Source organism: Grampus griseus (assembly GCF_964374135.1).
Source record: "Grampus griseus genome assembly, chromosome: 10".
Classification (NCBI taxonomy): Eukaryota; Metazoa; Chordata; class Mammalia; order Artiodactyla; family Delphinidae; genus Grampus; species Grampus griseus.
In genome coordinates, this window is record NC_139004.1 from 95,113,315 (window position 1) to 95,134,704 (window position 21,390).

A 21,390-nucleotide genomic window follows, 5' to 3' on the forward strand; every position below is an offset into this window, starting at 1 on the left:
GTTTTCTGCATCTCTGCAATGTTGATTTACATGTTTCTTTATTTTCTCTACTTCCTATAAATTAGGTTTTCTAATTAATTTTTATTGTAGTTGCTTTACAATGTTGTATTTCTGTTGTATGGCAAAATGAATCAGCTATATGTAAATTAGTTAATATATCCAAAAGCTTGGTCAGGTTCAGGTTGATCTTTCTTACTCTTTTCTCCTTTCTTTCTGTTCTTGTCTCCTTCCTCCCTCCCTCCCTTCCTTCCTTCTTTGGTTTCTTCCCCTCCATCTCTCCCCCTCCCTCTCTCCACCCCCCTATCCTGAAAGTTCAACCTAAATACAATTCCTGGAATGCCATAAACAGAATTTCAGAGGGGCAGACCCTCATTAATGGAGGGGCTCCTGCTGAGGGATGGGTTGCGAGACCAGGCATCTGTAGCAGTATCTTTTCTCTTAATCTTGAAGTCATGTCCGGAGCGATTGCTTCACTAGTGATTTTACCGTTTGCATTGAAGAAGCAACCAACACTATATAAACAGAAATTTAGCTTAAGAAATCAGAAGAGAAGAAATCTAGGTGAGAAATGGAAACTGTATCCATGCACTTGTTTAAGAAACCCCGTCTTGTTCTTGCTTGGTACAGCAAGGTTTCTTGTGTGAGTTTCAGAAGCCCTGTTCTCACCTTTGCTCAACGGGCTGGCGTTATCTACAACAGACTGCTCTTGGAAATAAAGCCCTTAGCTCAGTCTCTCAGAACACCTTCCACACGTTGGGGGAGGTGTGAAACTTGGGGCTAAAACATTCCTTGCTTCCAATCTGGTGCCCTGTGTGCACTGTGCAAAGCCTACTCCTGTCCCACACACCTTGACTCACTGCATGTATCTTTACCTGCACCTATCTGGAAATCGAAAACAGAAGAGTAGAAGAAAACTCAGCTGTGATGATTAAATAGTCTTCTGGGAAGCATCCTGCATGGAAAAAGGTTAGAAGTGAGGGTTTGTGGCTAGACACTCTTTAATACCTTTGCTAGAGTTGTTTCTGAGTCTGTAACATAGGACTCGCTGTGTTCACTGCAGAACGTGAGGATGTTAATGGTTCAATTACAGTCACATTTTTGTCATCGAAGGTGGAGGATCAGTTGTTTTGCTGCTGTTGTTGTTCCTCTGCCAGCGCTTTGGCAGGTTCTCTGGGCATTAACTTTTCCACCCAAGGGGAGGTCAGGGAAGGCTATGACGGTGGTTGTCAAAACCATCCATTTCCTCCTTGCTGGAAACGCAAGCGAAACCTTCAGGTGGGGGTAAGAGGATGTAAAAATCATGGCTAACATGAACTTTAAGATTATTTGTGGCTCTAAACTAAAGTTGAAAATAGAAAGAAACAAAGGGGAACACTCCAGGTTCATCGCTTTTCCGTGTGCAGATGTGGACGGAACAATTTAGCAGATGGTCTATAAGGTATAGTGAAGTAACAGAGGGATGGGGAATGGTACCCAAGAAAGCGTTGTGAAGGTTTAACATGAAACCATGAAAAGTGCTTAGCGCAGAACCTGGTGCCCAGGAAGAACACAGTAAGCGCAGGCTGCCTGTCGTACTGTGACAGGGACGCCCATCGTTCTCTTCACAATTGCTAGGTTCATTCAGCCTCACCTCCAAATAGAGGCACAGCAGCAGTGAAGGCTTTTTGTCTCAATGCAGAACTTCTGACTTTCCTTCAATTGGTATTTCTTGCTACGGGTTGTTACCCCAAGATTCTATGAATGTGTTCACTGTTAAAAAAAAAAAAAAAAGCAAATTTGCATAAAACAGAATCTTATTTTACCATTGACATTCATCTTAAAAGAAAAAGGTACACCCATGAGGGGAAAAAAAGTTATCCAGTAAACCAAGTTATTTGTTTATTTATTATTATTTTTTAAATAAAGTATGGGAGGGACTGCGGTAGCATTTTAATAAGGCTTGCCTGGTAACTGTAGCGTTTTTAGAACCCTGCAACACTTTCTAGTGTTCCAGGATATCCACCCTGCTTTCCTTGCATCCTTTTTACCCAGAATCTAGCAGTTCTGTCAGCACCTATATATGCCCTGACTCTATTTTCAGAGCTCCTGTGACATATTCTCTTCCTGTTTTTATGAGTGTGTTTATCATTTGCAGTATAACCAAGCATTAGTATTTTAGTTAATTATATACAGTACTACCCAGGACTTTAGCCTCAAGAAATTTTTAAGTTTGTGGCTTTACATTCAATAAAATATATTTGTGTAATGCAGCATTTAAAGCACAGTCAGCACGAGCATATATAACTTCCAAGAGGTCTTCCCGATGCAAATAACTGCAATTAATATGTGAAATCAAAACACCAATTATAATTTATCACTCCCATAGAAACATATGGTAAACACTGAGCCAGTTGTTCAAATCTACAGGACCATTTGGGTAGGTTTTTCAGGTCGCACTAGCAAATATCTTTGGTTTTTTCCCTGCCTATGCCCAACCTCCTCTTCCTTTTGGTTTTCGTACTGCAGTGGGATTGTTTATATTAATAATTTCAGATCCGTAATTTCTTACGTTTTCTGTGCCTTTTTTTTCTCCCTGATAGTTTGCTCATGCATATTAACTAAGGTGTATATTCTGAGAAAGCAGTAAGTTAAAATGAGCAAAACAAGCAGATGTTTCAAAGAAAGAAGACTTCACCAGCAGAACGAACACTAGAAACTCTGGTCGTGAGAGGGCTTGTAGATTATTCTTGCGTAGTGCAGCTGAAAATTTATTCAACGTAAGCTTAAAGGAGTGTGCGTTTTGAAGATAGATACTGAACTATTTGGGTAAAAATAACATTACATCAGAAAATCGGGAGACTTTAAAAGGAAAACTTCTTTGCATGCTGGAGAAAAGAAAAATAATTAATGCTTCAGAGTTCTCCTTATTTTATCTAAACCTCAAACCCTTTCCTGGGAAATGTGATGAAAAGGATGAACTTCATTCAAGAAAAGAATATAACAACATCTCAGTTCATCAGAAAGCCTGAAAGAAGGAGCTGTTAACCGAGAATTGATTGAAAATGCTTTCTTTTTTTCTATTGCAATCTACATTGTTAAAAATATTGCTTAAAACTACGCTTTTTTTCCCCTTACTTTTGGGGGGAAGAAGGTGTACTTACGCTAGTCCCTTGAGATGTTATAAAATGGTACATGAATAAGAAGTGTAGTGTTCAAGTAAACCTGGAAAACATTGAGTATCAAGCTGTAGTTAAATGGATAAGCCATTGAGTATGTCACTTGGGGAAAAAAAAAAGTAGGGTAATTCTAGGCTTGGCTAACCCACAGCTCGATTGTATTTTCACATCCTTGCCACGTTTTTATTCTGCTCTTATTCGTACGCTGGGTAATTGCCTCAGGACTGCAAAATGACTAGAGTAAATGCAGTGTGTGTGTGTGTGTGTGTGTGTGTGTTGGGGGTGTGTGATCGTTTTGATGCAGTTGAGTTCATCTCTCTTTAAGAGCAAATAAACTTTCTCAGGAGTTCCCCAATAAACTTTTTCTGAAAATTTTTATTGAAATATAGTTGATTTGCAATGTTATGTTAGTTTCAGGTATACAGCAAAGTGACTCAGTTACACACACACACACACACACACACACACACACACACATGCATTCTTTTTGGTTTTTTTCCATTATAGGTTATTACAAGATACTGAGAGTAGTTCCCTGTGCTATACAGTAGGTCCTTGTTTATCTATTTTATATACAGTAGTGTGTATTTGTTAATCCCAAACTCCTAACTTATCCCTCCCCCACCTTTCCCCTTTGGAAACCATAGGTTTGTTATCTATGTCTGCGGATCTATTTTACAATCTATCTATTGTAAATAAGTTCATTTGTATCATTTTATATGTGGAACCCAATAAACTCTTTTCTTTCATCTCATTATCTAGAACTGTAACCCATGCCTGTTTCTAAATCAGCCCTTGCCAAGGAGGAAACTGGATTGGCTGAGACAAATGAGGAGAGACTCAGGAGAGGTCCTGAACCCCTCACTCCTTTGGTGCCTGCAGATACCTGAAGAGAAGCAGATTTCAGTTAGGGGAGGAGGTGGGGGTGCTAGATGAGTAACCAGAGACTCTGACCTTGGCACGCAGTTGCATCTGCAACAGTAGGGGAAATAAAGTTAGCCTTTTTTGTTGTTGTTGTTAACTTGCCAGCTCTGATTTTCTTGATGTAAGGCTACATTTTTCAAGTCCTGGTAGCCCCAAAGACAAACGTACCTGTGTTTCTCAGAGCCCTTAATAAGCTAACATACCTGATGACTCTTCAGGAGAGGGGTAAAACCTATAATGTTTCAAACATAATGAAATATTTTATTGTTTAAAATACTGCACTTGTTTTTCAAGGCATTCTTTCTGAGATGAATGTCTTTATGAATGCAGGCTAGAAACTGCTCTCCTGAATTACTAGTCTGAACACGTTTCATAGTATATATTTTAGAATGGTCATAATGCCATCAAGATTGCCTTTTTAAGTACTCTAAAAAATAAGAGAAATTTGTAAAGTAGCAGGTTATAAAATTATTAGAAAATGAATTGCCTTATTATGTAAGTGTAGTAAAATGTTAATGTAAGAATCTAGTTGGTGAGGTCACTGTAAAACTCTTTCAACCTTCCTCTGTATTTAAAATTTTTTGTGATAGAAAGTTGAAAAATAATAAAACAACCACAACAAAACAAAGAATAACTTTTATGTATGCAACCAAAAACCAGAGGAAATACTTAGCAAAGAAAACCATATTTATAATAGCAAAACTAAGTGAAATACCAAGGCTCACTTTCCACGAAACACTCAAAACCTATGTGAGAAAAAATTTTAAAACACTACTGAAGGAAGCAACAGTAGCCTTGAACAAATGAAAAGACACACGTGGGAATTCTCACCTTTGTAAAAATTTCCGTTCTGGCTAAGTTGATTAATAAATACAGCATAAACTCAACATCAAGTATTTTTTTTCTTTTCTCAAGATAGATTAGTAGTTAATAAAGCTCATTTGAGTAAATAAACAAAAGTCAACATAGAATTTGAAAAAGAAGGAACAATTATGGTGAGAGAGGGGCTAACTCTACCAGTTATTAAAACATGTTATAAAGAGTTTATAATTGAAGCTGTACTGTTGGCCCACGAATAGACAAACCAAACAGTGAAACAAATTTTAAAAATCCAGAAATACATCTAATTATGCATGGAAAACTTAATATATAATAAAGGAAGCACTTCAAATCAGTGAGAAAAGATGAACTGGCATATAACTAGGAAGCTATATGGAGAAAGCTAAAATTTTGATTCTTCATACTGCATACCAGAATGTATTCCAAGTGGATGAAATATCTAAGTTTAAAAAATAAAATTATACAAGAAGAAAACAGATGGAATATTCTGTAGCCGGGGGGGGGAGCATTTTTTCAAACCATGACTGAAAATCCAGAGCAATAAGAAGAAAATAAATTGACAATTTTTTGTAGAAAAACATCTTTTAATCTAATATAATTTTATTTGGAAAATACGTAAAGTGAGTAAAAGAAAAATAACAAACTAGGAAAAATATTTGCAACTTAATCTCCAAGACTTATTATGCTTAATTAATAAAAAGCTTTTAGAAGTAGAGAAGAAAATGACCAAATTTTTATAAAAGCAGTTTGCAGGAAAGAAATACAGTAGCTTTCAACTATATGCAAAGATGTTCAACCTCCCCTATAGTAAGAAAAATGCAAATAAAAATAGACCGTGGTAGCATTTGTCACCTAGCTGACTGACGGAAATCCAAGCTTGAGGACATACTTGGTTGTCAGAGTTGTTGGGAAATGAACACTCTCTCTCTTTGCTGGTGGGAGAACAAAATGGTACAAACCCATTAGAGGGGAATTGGCCAATATTTAGCAAAAACACATACAGATTGACTCTTGAACAAAGCAATCCCGTTTCTCAGAATAAATCACCAAAATATTCCGGTAAGAATTGAAAAAGACATATATGCCAAGGCTGCTCATTCCACTACATTTTTAGACTGTTGGTTAGACATTTATTCTAAGAATGTTATTTGTGTATTATGGAATCAAGCAAATAAATAGTTAGAATGGTGTCATTAAGAACCAGGATTTTCCTCTTGAAAAAAAAAATGAGGTAGAGGAGTAGGAGTGTCGAGTTAAGTACAAGTCCTGTAGTCCAGAATTTGAATTCAGAGTAGCAGTATGGATTCATGATGGATTTTATCTTTTTCAAAAAAGATTCCTACTCCAGACACGCTGAAAAGGCCTAGACCCAATGAAGAGCGGTGAGCACCAGGTTGATTGGTACTTGAATGAGATACATACAAAACAAAGAACTGTCTGCCGTTTGAGATATTAATGTGTGCTCTGAAAAGGAAAAAATATGAATTCACGTAATTTGGGGAAATTCTGAACTTCCTTCTTGGAAATCATACTTTATGTTATATTAAATACTCTGAAACAGTCTCTCAGTAAAGAAACCTAATAACGTTTAATACGGTGGCTGTCGGGAACACTTTGTTTTGCAGGAGAAGGGACAGGGGTTGTAGGATCCCTACTGTTTCTTTCCTACACAAATGTGTCATAGAAAACAATCTGGGAAATATTGCTGCGAAAGTGAAATTCAATCCGTGGTTAATTATTTGTCATAGAGGGACAAGAGGTCTAAAGAGAGTTCCTGGTATTACCATGGACTTAACGGATGCCTAATTTAATACAAGTATTGTTCAGAATCTACCAGATATTAAATGCTGTGTTCAGTGCTGGGAATATAAGGAAAAAAAAAAAAAAGAAAGAAAAGGAAAGTCTAGTAGAGCATTAAAATATAGTGATAATTTTATAATAAAGATTTGAAATGTTTTTTGAAAATCTTTAATTCTGATCAAGAAGCTAAGTGTAAGCAAACACTGGATTGTGCCACGGGGACAGAATTAAGTTATGATGGGCAAAAGCAAGGAGGGATATTTCTGGCAAAACAAGGGGAATGACCGAAGATAATTAACGTTAGAGCTGATGATGTTTACGGGAAAAATAGCCATACTTGTCTGGAGCAAAAAATATATATGTTTTAAATTCTAGGAAAAGGGTGAGGTAGGGCCCATGAAGTGAGAGAAATGTTGGTTTGGGGTTCTGATAAACCTGGGCTGTCATCTGCTCTTCCTGTACATGACCTTCGGAAGGTGATTTAATTTCTGTAAGGCTCGGCTTTCCCATCTGTATAATGAGGACTAATAATATTTAACTGACAAAGTGAGGATGAAATAAAAATCCTGTATATAAGGCTTCCAAGACAGTGGAGGACACTTCATCGCTGCCGGTTCTCACTGTTGCTGGGCAGATGGGAACAAAACGATGAACGCCCTCTGCTGTCAGGGGAAAGGCTTCGGATTTCATTCTGCGGGCAGTGGAGAACCACCGAAGAATTCTGAGCACGGGGGTGAAGTGATTAGCTCTGTGGTTTGGAAAAATGAACGTGGAGGAATCACTAGATGAAGAGAGACACCTAGCATTGTGTCCTGATGGGAGACGAGAAAAGCGTAAATAGGGCATTGGTAGTGTGGCCAAAACGGTTCACTGTTTCAGGTGAGGTTTTGGCTCTTCGTTAGATATATGTATGTGGGAGGGTGGAGTAAGAGACAGGAAAGGATGAAAAAATGACATCAGGGTTTCCAGCCTGAGCATCAGAGTTGCCAGTAATATGCACAATTGAGACAGGCAACCCAGGAAGTAGAGCAGGTGTATAGAAGAAGGTAATGAGTTCAGGGGTGGTATTTCATTAGTTTTGTCTCATTTTCTTTTGGCCTATCACCTTTCTAGCCTAAGTAAGCTTTGAAGATTAGCACGTGGCAGCCCAGCTTCTGATCACAGCAATCCCTTGGTTCTATGGGGCCACTATGTTTTGAATAGTGTGTTGGCTTATTACAAGGGCTTTTATTGTGATCCTTTGAAGTGCTGCTTCTGAAATGTATCTAATGCATCAGAAAGGTTAGTGTAATGTGCTCCAAAGTCAAATTCCAAAAACTATCAAAGCAACCGAACATGGTAGCCAAACATGGATACGTGGCCTGCGTGACTGTACTCAAAGCATTGTTTTCTTTAAGCATATTTGAAAGTAAATGCAAATTGAGGCATTCTACTCAACACCAATGTTTGTGTGTGTTTCTTGTTTTAATGTGCAGGACAGGAGAGAATTGGAAAAGATTCCACCTATGAGCAGGAGGGTAAAGTTCAGTTCGTGATTGACGCAGTGTACGCAATGGCTCATGCCCTTCATCACATGAACAAGGATCTCTGTGCTGACTACCGGGGTGTCTGTCCAGAGATGGAGCAAGCTGGGGGCAAGAAGTTGTTGAAGTATATCCGCAATGTGAATTTCAATGGTGAGTCTCCATGTTTTCATTTTGCAGGCTGACACGGGGCCTTTATATTGTAGAAAAGAACATCTAGGGCTTCCCTGGTGGTGCAGTGGTTGGGAGTCCGCCTGCCGATGCAGGGGACACGGGTTCGTGCCCCAGTCCGGGAAGATCCCACATGCCGTGGAGCGACTGGGCCCGTGAGCCATGGCCGCTGAGCCTGCGCGTCCGGAGCCTGTGCTCCGCAACGGGAGAGGCCACAGCAGTGAGGGGCCCGCATCCCGAAAAAAAAAAAAAAGAAAGAAAAGAACATCTAGAGGATGCCACACAACCCTAGTATGTCTAAAATACTATATATAAAAATGACAAGTGCTCATAACGACATTGAAGCACTGAAAGATAACAAGTTACAATACTTTCTGAATCCAAGAAGTCAAATTATGCCCAGTATGGTGTTAACGTCCTTGTATACATCAAAATTCTAATATTCTGACATATGGTAAACGAGATAACCAGAATATCCAATGATGTAACTTTGGGTGATACAGAACTTGGTGATATCCAAGTCTTTTGGCAATACAACAACCTATTCATACTCATCCAGTATATGTCCACACAGATATTTCAAAATTCCAGTTTCTTGGTCAAGTGATTTGTTTTGCTTGAGTTCATTAAAAATATTTAGATGTCTCAATTCCAGTCTCTTTTGGAATCCTAAGTGTTGACATTATGTGTTTCATAAGTTAAGTAGTCAGATTGCAATTTACTCTTGAGTATGTGAATTATAGCGTTTCAAATGATTGAATCAATTATATGAATGAGTAGTGAGTGAGCAAATGAATAAATAAATTTGGGGGGGTTATGGTTTGCCCTCTTTTTCTTAAAATAGAAGGACTTTTTCCAAGTTTTTTCTTGGTGAATGTAAGCAGGAATGGGAGGGGTTAAGAGGAAAAGGAAGGGACGGTTGCTCTAGGTACTCAAGTTAATGGAAGTAATGGTTGTAATTTTCCACACCAACCACATGTCACATTACACATTTATTTCTCAAAGCATAAAACTTGGGCAGAAAGTAATTGGTTACCTAAAATAAATGGGTAGAGATGAGTGGGAAATACAACCGGAGATTTATTTTAGGAATTGGCTGACACTGTTATAGAGACTGACATGCCCCATGATCTGCCATCTATAAGCTGGAGAATCATAGAAGCAGCGGTGTGATTCAGTCCAGGTGTACAGGCCTTGGGATCAGAGGGTTGGTGGTGTAAGTCTTGATCTGTTTCTGAAAGCCAGGAGAAAATGGGTGTCTCTACTCAAGCAGAGAGTGAATTTGCCCTTCTTCTGCCTTTGGTTCTGTTCAGGCTTTCTAGGGCTTGGGTGATGCCTGCCCACATTGGGGAAGGTCACCTGCTTTATTCAGTTCAACGATTCAACAATTCTTTATTCAGTTCAACAGTTCTCTCATGAACATACTCATACACACAGAAATAAAGTTTTGCCAGCTATCAGGGCATCCCTGGTCAAGCTGACACACAAAATTAACCATCCTGAATGTCAATTATTTCTCAATTAAAAAATAACCACTGCACGGGGTAATACAAAATTTAATACAGTAATAAACCTAACTAAATTACATATGAATAACATAACCACACTGAAGGGAGTGAGGAAGAAAGATAAAGAGTGCAAATAATTTTGGAAGACAGTATTTGACTATATACTATAAGACTGAAGACATGAATAGCTGTACAGAGATATTTCACAATCCCTAGGAAGTTAGTACCTTTTTTTCCCCACAATTCTGAAGATTATTTATGTCCATAAGAGGACTGAGATTTAATAAAAGATATTGTGGATAACGAGAGTCAGAGAAAGAAATTACTAATAAGGATGGGAGAAAGGTAAAATAAGACTTGTTCTGTTGGATTAGAACAGAAGATACAAGCATGGGCTCATGGCTTTTAATACACATGCAGATGGGGAGGTAGGGAGATGCATATGGGTATGTTTGTGTGTGTACAAACCTCTGCTGTTTAGTTCTGTCCACTGAGAGGGCCTAGGAGCCATGACAGCCTGGTAGAAATGACTGCACTTGCGCCCGCATGTTATTTATAAATTCCGTTCTCCAGTGAAAAGAACTAGGGCTCCCTAGTGAAACTCTCAATTCGGGCCAGAGCAGGGCAGGTAGAAGATGAATTTGAAACAATGTTGTGCCGCAAAGCAAGAAAGTGCTCAAAAACTGATGGGACCATGTGGAAGGGGCAAAGGAACCAACTTGAAGAAGATCCCACTGGCTAATTCTAGGCCAACAGTGGGTTAAGCTCATAGAATATAATAAATATCAATGAGTCCATACTAATAAATAAATAATTGACTTGGATACGTAAACGCAAGAGAAGGGACAGCACGATGGAATGGGGCAAAGATGGAAATACAAAACTCACCATTTTGCAAAGACCTCAGTAATAACTGTTTCAGGCAAGAATCATCAATGGATGCTAAAATTATTGGGCTTAAAAGCAGGATGAGAAATAAGATACTTGCATAGCCTCAAAGTGTCCTTCATCGTGGAACACATTAATTATAAAGGGGAAAAGAGCAGCTTTGAAGTGGAGAAACCTGGAAGACAGCACTTAACCAAGTTGTCAAGGTTAGTGTCACCAGCAATGAGACTTAACAACATCACATGCTACTAATTATTAGAGAAATGCAAATCAAAACTACAGTGAGGTACCACTTCACGCCAGTCAGAATGGCTGTTATCAAAAAGTCTACAAATAATAAACACTGGAGAGGGTGTGGAGGAAAGGGAACCCTCCTACACTGTTGTTAGGAATGCAAATTAGTGCAGCCACTATGGAGAACAGTATGGAGGTTCCTTAAAAAACTAAAAATAGAGCCACCATATCCCACTCCTGGGTGTATATCTGGAGAAAACCATATTTCAAAAAGATACATGCACCTCTATGTTCATAGCAGCACTATTTACAATAGCCAAGACATGGAAGTAACCTAAATGTCCATCGACAGATGAATGAATAAAGAAGATGTAGTTGGGAATTCCCTGGCAGTCCAGTGGTGAGGACTCCATGCTTCCACTTCACAGGGCATGGGTTCGATCCCTGGTCCGGGAACTAATATCCCACATGCCACTCAGTGCAGCCAAAAGAAAAAAAAGAAGAAGACGATGATGATGTGGTATATGTATGTATACAATGGAATACATAAAAAATAATGAAATAATGCCATTTGCAGCAACATGGATGGATCTAGAGATTATCACAGTAAGTGAGGTGAGCCAGACAAAGACAAATATCATATGATATCACTTATACGTGGAATCTTAAAAAATGATACGTATGAACTTACTTCCAGAACAGAACTTACAGACTTCGAAAACAGACTTACGGTTATCAAAAGGGAAAGGTGGTGGGGAGGGATAAATTAGGAATTTGGGAGAAACATATACGCACTACTATATATAAAATAGATAAACAACAAGGACGTACTGTATAGCACAGGGAATTTTACTCAATATTTTGTAATAACCTACATGGGAAAATAATCTGAAAAGTATTGTGTGTGTGTGTGTGTGTGTATGTGTGTGTGTGTATATATATATATATATATATATATATATATATACTGAAAAGTGAGTCACTGAATCACTTTGCTGTATGCCTGAAACTAACAAATAGTAAATCAGCTCTACTTCAATAAAACATTAATTAATTTAAAAAAAAAGATAACCCTGGGAAGGTTACAACATCACTTCTGAGGTCTTATTGCCAAAAATACATGACCTCCATCTAATGTTAACAAACACCAGACATCCAAACTGAAGGTCATTTTACAAAATAACTGGCTAGTACTCTTCAAAAGTGTTGAGGTCGTGAGAACGACCGATGGAGGAATTGTTCCAGACTAGAAGAAACTAAGGAGACATTACTATTAAATGCAATGTGGGAACATTGACTGATCTTAAACCAGAAAAAGGATACGAATGGGACAGTGGAGGAATTTTAATAACATTTGTGGATTAGTTTTAAATAGTATTACATCAATGTTAATTTCCTGGTTTAGATAATTATGTTATGGTTTAAAAAATCTTGCTTCTCTGCTTGTAAGTAATAATCCACTTAAACCCACAATATTGTATCAATCATTCAGGAGTTACCTAGTATCTGGGTGAAGAAGAACCATATCTGATTTTGGAACCAACAGTTTCCGAGTTAAGATGGAGACAAAAATGACTATAAATACAACCACAAAAATGGTTCGCCTACAAATTATCTTTTTTCGTAGTTTCTTCCTTATCTTACAGAATCTCCTAAAATATATAACAAATTTTCCCAGAAAAAGCACACATAAATTTCATTACATATCCTGGGGTCAGTTTCTGGGCTTTGTATGCTGGTCCATAGATAAGCATCACATTTCTTTGGCCAGTAACAAAGAAGAGTCATTTTGAGAATATTTTTGGTGATTCTCATCTGATTCTTCTTCTATTTAACGCTTGCAGACTTTAGTTAAGACGGGCTTACCACTGATGAGCCAGAGATGCTGAGCTTCTGATTGGACACAGGCCCTACGTTTATCAAATGATTACTATGTGCCAGAAACTGTCCTAAGTACTTTTTGTGTATTGGCTTCTTTAATATTCATAATACTAAATGGCTTAGATACTGTTATTTTCCTTTTTTTTTTTTAGCAGATAAACTGATTCACAGAGAACGTAAGAATCATGATGTCTAAAGCCACACAGTTATGTATTGATGATGCTGTAACTGGTACCTAGGGTACCCAACCCCATGGCCTGCTCTCTTGACTTTTATTAAGTGTCTGAGAGAAAGGGCTTATTACAACATTCCCGCTCTTCCATCTTGGAACACAGGCTCTGTGGGAGCTCACAGGCAGGGCCAGTCCGTTCCCTTGCTTTGTCATCATTGTAGTCATTCTCTGTTGTCAACATAATCTCCTTTTCCCTAAGGGTATTCTTTCTGCCATATGGACAGGCAGGCAGAAGACTCCCAGGGCCGTGTGACATTCATTAATGGTGGGACTCAACAGTTTTGTAAAGCAGAAAAAAAAAAAAAAACTATGTTAGATTTAGTTAAGTGGCTTTCATGTCGCTTTAAGTGAGCAACAATTAGGGTGAAAAGAAGCTTGACATTTTTTTACTAATTCAGTTTCCTGACTTTTAGATAAAGGGATCACATTTTAGAGAGGAGAAAATATTTGTCCAACCACAGCTAGCAAATGACAGAGACAGACCTAGAACTCAAATTTCTTTCTAGTCCATTGTGAAAACTGTAGCCTCTCTCTTCTGCATGTTTTAGAAAAATCTTGATGTTTCTTGGTCTCAGTAAGCTTAATCGTGCTCTTCTGTTACTTCAGTACAGAGTTTTCCATACCCCTGGGAGTTCTGTTCCAGACCAGTAGAGTACAGCGTAATAACGCCAACCTTCACGTTTATGAAAGCGTCAATTTAGGAAGTGATAATAGAATGCTCTAAAAGTATTGCTACATCTTCAGCAATCACTTAACCTCCCCTGTGCACCAACAGAAAGGTGGCTAATTATGTCATCCCAAATGAATGCAATGTCCTGAGCCTAAATTTGAGTTATCTTGATGTTGGATGTTGGCCCATCCAACCAGATGTCAGTATTTGTCAATTTAACAAATTTGTTGTCTTGGATACACAACCTTAGAGAATTGTTATGTAGTGAAGTCTTTCATGTGAAGCCTGTCTGTACCTAGATTTACTCCTTTCCAGAAAACAAATTGGGTTGGGGTATATTTTATAAAGATGGGTATATCTCATGTGGTCTTCTTGAAACATGAAGTTAGCTTTTCTTCAGCGAGGATGAGATCTGTATTCCCTCCCCTTGAGTCTGAGTGAACCTATGGCTAATACAGAAGTGGCACTATGTGACTTCTATGGTACAAAATGCCATCGGGCTTCTGCATGGTTCTCTTGTGACTTCTGTATTACGAACACAGCTGCCATGTTAGGAGGAAGCCAAGGGTCAGGCTGCACGTGGGTGCTCCAGCCATAGCCCCAGCTGATGTGAGTGGACCAGAGACGCACTGTTTCTGCCAAGCCCTGCCCAAATTACAAAATACAGATTGTCATTTTTTTTTTGAGTGCCACGTTTTAGGATAGTTGGTTGAGCAGCAAAAGGTAACTGGAACACGAATCAAGGTAGCCTTTCTGGAATCTGTGTATGGGGTGGTAAGAAGAGAAGAGAAAACCTGTCAGGTCAGTACTTGGATTCTGAAGACTGTTTTGTCATCGGAGCATCGTATATCTCCAGTCCTTCTTGATCCAGGAAAAAAAAAAAGGAATTTCACTCAGATGCTCTCATCTGGGAAGGAGATTTCCTACCTGAGTGCATTCTCTCAACCGTTCTCTCCTCTGAGTATCCCATCTGGTCAAGTGGCCCTGTTGCCTTTACTTTAGGACACTTGTGTTCTGGCCCTGATACATTGTGGAGGTTCCAGCAGAGGATCGCTTCTCCTTTGATAACTTATCTATTTTCTCTGGATTTGTTTGGTCCTTATTATTATCATTATTTTTTTTTGATATAGAGTTCATTGAACACAATCCCTCTTTTTCTCTTTCAAGAAGTTCAGGGGTGGGGCTTCCCTGGTGGCGCAGTGGTTGAGAGTCCACCTGCCGATGCAGGGGACGCGGGTTCGTGCCCCGGTCCGGGAGGATCCCACATGCCGCGGAGCGGCTGGGTCCGTGAGCCATGGCCAATGAGCCTGCGCGTCCAGAGCCTGTGCTCCGCAGCGGGAGAGGCCACAACAGTGAGAGGCCTGCATACCACAAAAAAAAAAAAAAAGAAGAAGTTCAGGGGTGATGTTGAAAAGGAGTTGTGTGGGGAAAAAACAAAACTGCCTGAAAAATGCCAGTTGCATTGTAGAATCCATCAAAAAGGTCAGAGCCACACCCTACATTGTTACACATCACTTAGGTAATGTATTCAGCTCTTCTGCCTTATTTTTTCTAAGCATGAACTTTAATGAGAATGGAAAGGGCAACACAAGAATCATTTCTCCTCACAAGGATTGTAAGGAGGGAGGGGGAGAGAGAGATGAGGCAGTGTGTACCTTTCTGGTGAATATTTACCTGGGGGGCTGAGGTCCTTTGGAGCCCCAGGCCTCTGATATTCTTCATCCTCTCAAAGACTCTGAAAAGCTCACGTCCTATTACTTAATGACTAGAAGCTGTAGAATTATAGCAAAGCACAACATGAATCCTAGTATCCAATGTGAAAGAGAGGTATCTGAATACCAATGTCTTCCTGAAAGATAATAAGAGACATTTCTGTTGATACCTCTACAGAGAGGGCTTAAAGGGGTGTCTTTGTGGACCATGGGGTTAGTGTCTAGGAGAAACAGAGACGAAACAAATTGAAGTGGTGACTTGGCCACAGACAGATTCAGCCACAAATTCAAGTTCATAGGGTGAAATCAGCGTTGCTCATGGATGAATGCCCATTCCCAGAGTGGATCCTAGCCTGCTGTTTGGAAAATTTTTTAAATGTTTACACCAAGGGAAAAATTTAAATACCTGTTAGGAGAGACTCCTTTGATGCATTGGAAAACATTATTGGTCTGGGAGTCTGATGGCATGCCTCAGGGTCTGGTCCTGAGATATTAGCAAAGAAAACAATAATAAAAGTGAAAACTATATAAAAAAAAAATCATGGCCATCCATTGAGCATTTATTATGTAAAAGGCATGGGACTAAGCACCTTGTGTACATTGTTACATTTAATTCTTACCCTATGACAATGGTATTAGTGACACTCAGAAGTAGAGGGAGACTGAATAATTTGATACAGGTCACACATATAGGAAGTGGTAGACCTGGAACTTAAACCCTTTCTAGGGGATTCCAGAACCAGTTATTGTGCGCTATTCACATTTAATGAGCGGAGTGGGCCTGAGGCAAATGATTGCCCTCTCTGAACCTAAGTATACTTCCTCACCTGTGAAATTAGGAAGCTCATTGCTCTGTGTCCTCCAGGTTTGCATTAGTTTCCTATTGCTGCCATTAAAAGGTTACCATATATTTGCTAGCTTAAACAACACACATTTATTACCTTATAGCTCCGTAGTTTGGAAGTCTGATACAGGTCTCTCTGAGCTTTAGTTAAGGTGAAGGCAGGGCTGGTTCCTTTTAGAGGCTCTGGGGGAGTATCTGCTCCCTTGCTTTTTCTAGCTTCTAAAGGCCACCTGCACTTCCGGGGTTCAGGACCCCTTCCTTGCATCACCCTAGCCTCTTGTTTTCAGCCTCACATCTTCTCCTTCCTCCTTTGACTCCTGCTGCCTCTTGTAAGGGCCATTGTGATTATACTGGGCCCACCTACATTATCCAGGATAACCTCTCCCATCTCATGACCCTTCATGTAATCATACCTGCAAAATCTCTTTGCCAAGTGTGATGACATTCATAGGTTCTGGGGGTTAGGACTTAGACCTACCTGGGGAACCATTTTGCAACCTACCACAAGCTCTGATTTTTTTTTTTTTTTTAAATAGGCAGAAGTGTCATAAAAGTCTGTGCCTGACACTTGTAAGATAGTGTGGAGTTTTTTTTAGCTGCCCCTGTATCCTGCCTACATGCTGGACCCTCTCTTCCAGCAGGGGTAACTTTCAGCCCAGGATTGCAACTTCATATGCCTCTTGTCACCCAAAATATTGTCCCTCTTTCGGGCCCCTTTTTTTTTTAAACTTCATTCTTGTGTTGAGTGATCATTTGTGTGGGATCACTGTCAGTGTCATGCCTGCTTCCTTAGTGTAGACACCTTTTTCTACTGTTGCAAGCGTTCTCTCTCCTGTCCAGTTAACGCGCCTTAGTTCTTCTTTCATCCATATCATCAATGCAAATACTACATTGGCCCAAATTCTGCAGAAGCTAATGACTGCTAGCCAGATGCAGAGTTCTGCCACCATCAGAAGCTGACATTTTTAATAAGAATTATCAAAAGTGCTTCATGCTCATTACCTAAGACTTACCCCATCCCTCCCCTAAAAATAGCAAAATGGTCTTCTCTTCTCATGATTCTGTTTCAGCCTGTAACTGATCTGTAAACTTCCTTGTAAATGACAGGAAATACACTGTTTTCTGCTGGGAATATTGATCTAGTATTAACTTATAGGAAGAGCAGACAGTAGTCACATATGCTGAAGCCAGTGGTATTTTTCCTGTTTCTTAAAGATCAACAGAGAAATACCACTCAGTGAAAAACTTTTGGTGATTCTTTTGTAACTGCTGTGTTGCTGAAAGTAAACAAAACTCACATCTGCCATTCTTTGTATATGGTTTGCCACTTGTTCCACACGATTAAGGTTAAGAGACTTTTCACTCATATCCAACTTTGAATTATATATTTTTTTCAAAACATGCATTCATCTTTTTAAATTGATTTCAGTGTCTAATTGTGCCAAAACATTGGTTTTATCTTAAGATAGACATTTTAAATAAGACCCAAATAGAAAATTGAGCAAGAATCCGTTGTTTATGAAGCATTCACCAGGCGAACTGCTAAGCATTTAAGACTGGTTATCGTTTAAAGCAAATTAGAAATAATCAGCCAGAAATATTTTTTAAATGCAATGAGTATTCAACTATGTATGTAAGTGAACTTTTGAGCTTGTTTTTTGATTCTCTTGTATTTCATCTTTTAAATGTATTTATTATTTCTTGAAATGATTCTTTATTGACCACAATTTAGTGTTTGATGGACACTAAAATAATAATAACAACAACAAAGCTTTCTATTTTCTCTTGAAAATAACGCATTTGATTGTTATTCCTTAAAAGAGAGGACAAAGTAGAATAAAATATTTTAAGATATTAAAAAATTGAGCTGTTCAAAGGGAGAAACAGATTGTCTTCCCACCTTCCATAATTAGCATTCGCAGACCATCGTGAATGGTGGGGGCATCTTGGTGGAACCTATTAAACAGCAAGGCTACCTCCTAGCTACCTTGCTCATCACCAGGTCTCCAGACCATTACCTGGGAAGCAAGAGAGAGAAGGAAACTCGTTTAACTCTAAAATCTGTCTTTGTCTTGTCTTCACCAGGCAGCGCAGGCACCCCAGTCATGTTTAACAAGAATGGGGACGCCCCTGGGCGTTACGACATCTTCCAGTACCAGACCACAAACACCAGCAACCCTGGTTACCGCCTGATTGGACAGTGGACAGATGAACTGCAGCTCAATGTGAGTTTTGCTTGTTCCTCTTCCTTTGCTTTTGTGATGAATGAACAGGCTTGTAATATGCTCCCTGAGGCAGACGTTTCTTGTCTGTACGTTTGTGAGCATCCGCAAGTGAACATTCAACTTGTTACGGGCATCAGCAGGGACTGATGACCAGTAATAATGCAGCAATGGTAGCAGTGATGATGGCGCGGATAGGAAATGTGTGTGGAATTCATGCCTGACGTTATACTCGGCAACTGTGTGAATCATCTCGTGTAATCTGAGGCTCTGATTGCTTTACAGACAAGTTACCAGCTCATACCTTAATACTTTGAGGAGATCTTAATCTTGGTCAAATTATCTTTCCCTTTTGTCCTTCCTTCCTTCCTTATTTGCTGGTGTTTTTTTTGTTTTGTTTTGTTTTTTGTTTTTTTTACTGAGTCACTTTGGCTTATACTGAGAATCTCTGGGTAATATCAGTGTTAATTTCCATAACCACTCTTTCTTTCTGTAAAGTATGACCTTGAGTGAGGAAGCACTTCCTTGTGCAAGGTTATATCAAAGTTCAGTAGTCAGAGCCCATTAGGAAGTCATCTGTAGTCAAACACAGTTAGGTTTCTTTAACTCGCTGCATGAAAAACAAGCGCCTGCCACCAAAGCTTCTTCAGGATGTAGGAGTTCAGATGGGATTCACTGTAGAGTTTGGGCTGAGTTGGGTGTTTCTAAGAAGGTTTCAGGAAGCAGGGATCAGTTTGGGGTTAGGTCATCTTAGGTGGTAGAGACAATTTGATAACTCAGTGTCTTGGTGATTTTGATCTAGGAGGTGGGACGACAAGAGCTGGGCAAGAATTGTCACTAACAAAAAAACAGTAGACACTTATGTGAACTGGAAAAGGGAGATGTTGAGTTATTTTTGTGGTTGCAGAGCATCCTTGTTTCTGTCTAATTTCACACATGATGGCAGAGTGACCTTGTTTTGTCTTGTTGCACCATCATAATGGAGTGGCCTTGTGTGATTAGCTTTTACATCCCCCTGAAGTGGTTCTGTTTGGAATATGCCTGCCTAGGTGTTAGCTGACAGCTTTCCAACCACCTTTTTTTTTTTTTTTTTCACTTTTTTAATATTTCGGGTTCAACATTCAATAATGTGCTTCTAATAATACTTACAATGCCCTATTTGAAATTAATGGTTAGTTTAAATGAATATACCCAGTCTTCCCAGGGAATAAAGAACACACGGGCTAGGGTCCCTCCACCCTGGCTGGGCCCAGCACAGCTGGAGCTCAGCACACCATGCATCCCCTGCTTGTCTTCCCCTCCTGGGAGGGAACTTAAATAGGCCAGGCCTGAGCCTGGTGGCTGAGGTCCTGGAGCGTGGGGGTGATGGCAGAAGTCAGAGCAGTAGGCGTGCTGCAGGGCCTCTTCTGCTGAGATGTGCTGGACCATTTACACTTCAAGAAGTTCTACAGCAGGTCCTTTGATGTGGCATCAAGCTTGAGTATGACATTCACCAGGGATACTGTGGACAGGTATATTGGGTCAGGCTTATAAGTCAGGTAGGGCTTGCCAAGGTCCACAGATCTACTTTGAAATAGTAATATATACAAACACCATTTTCTTGTGTCTGGCAGGGCCCTGCATTATTATGTGTTCTCCAGAGAAATAGAACCAATAAGATAGATAGATAGATAGATAGATAGATAGATAGATTGATTGATTATAAGATTGATTATAAGAAATTGGCTCACAATTCTTATGAAGGCTGAGAAGTTCCAAGATCTGCACTTGGCAAGCTGGAGACCCAGGAGAGTTAATGGCTCCAGTCTGAGTGTGAAGGCAGCAGAAGACCGATGTCCCAGCTCAAAGATAGGCAGAGAGAAAGAGGATTCTCTCATATTCAGACTTTAATTCTGCTCAGCCCCTCCGGTTATCTGAGGCACACATACACTGGTGAGCAACTGCTTTACTCGGTCACCAAGTCAAATGTGTATCTCATCCAGAAACTCCCTCACAGACAGACCCTGTATAACGTATAACCAAATACTGGGGCACCCCCGTGGCCTCAACAAGTTGACACATACAAAGAACCATCACAGGCCCTATCCCAGAAAAGTCCTTCTAATGTCTCTTCCAAACCTGGAAATTATGCCATTAGCCTTTATTGGTGTACACCTTAGGAGGCACTTTGGAAATGATTGAGATCAGGGCTTTTTGAGAGTAGAATGCAAAATTGATGTCTTGGGGGCAGTAGAGCTTGGGTCATGATTTTTAGAAGGAAGGATTGTGCATAAAGGGGGGTTGATGAAGCCATGACAGGATGTTTACCTCCTTTGTACATTGTCCTGCGTGGCTCTGCTTGTATCTGTATCACCATCCCAGTGAGCTGACAGGAAGATTATTCTGTTTGGTTTGTATTTTAAGCTTTATACGAATTGTATCTTATTAGCCATTCAACAAGCAGGGTTTTTTTGTTTGTTTGAAAGCACCTGTCATGTGATAAGCATTGTGGGAGGCAGTATGTACACAGTGGAAATCGAAATAAACATGGTCCCTGTTTGCACGTAATTGAACATCTAGGGCAGAGTTACATGGTAAACAAGAGATATTTGTGTGAAAATTCCCAAGTGTGGTAACAGGCAGGGTGGGAGAAGGAATAATGGAGGTGGAGAGGGGCCTACTGGATGAAGAGCAGATGATGGGGGAAGAACGAGTGATCCACGGAGCAGGTCAGCAGGCGGACACTCCATGGTATAGCTAAGGGAGGGGACGGGGAGGAGCAGTTAGGGCAGTAGGTAAGAGCCAGA

General features: G+C 39.7%; 1 protein-coding gene across 2 annotated transcripts in view; it reads left to right on the forward strand.

Moving 5' to 3' along the window:
- The window catches only part of GRM7 (glutamate metabotropic receptor 7), a gene marked incomplete at both ends in the record, with an annotated part of 839,503 nt that overhangs the window by 553,579 nt on the left and 264,534 nt on the right, over positions 1-21,390 (forward strand). For both annotated transcript variants that reach the window (XM_082664306.1, XM_082664305.1), the window contains 2 exons: positions 8,195-8,395; positions 18,468-18,607. In XM_082664306.1, coding sequence (XP_082520432.1) covers positions 8,195-8,395; positions 18,468-18,607 — 341 coding nt within the window. The remainder of the gene's footprint in view (positions 1-8,194; positions 8,396-18,467; positions 18,608-21,390) is intronic.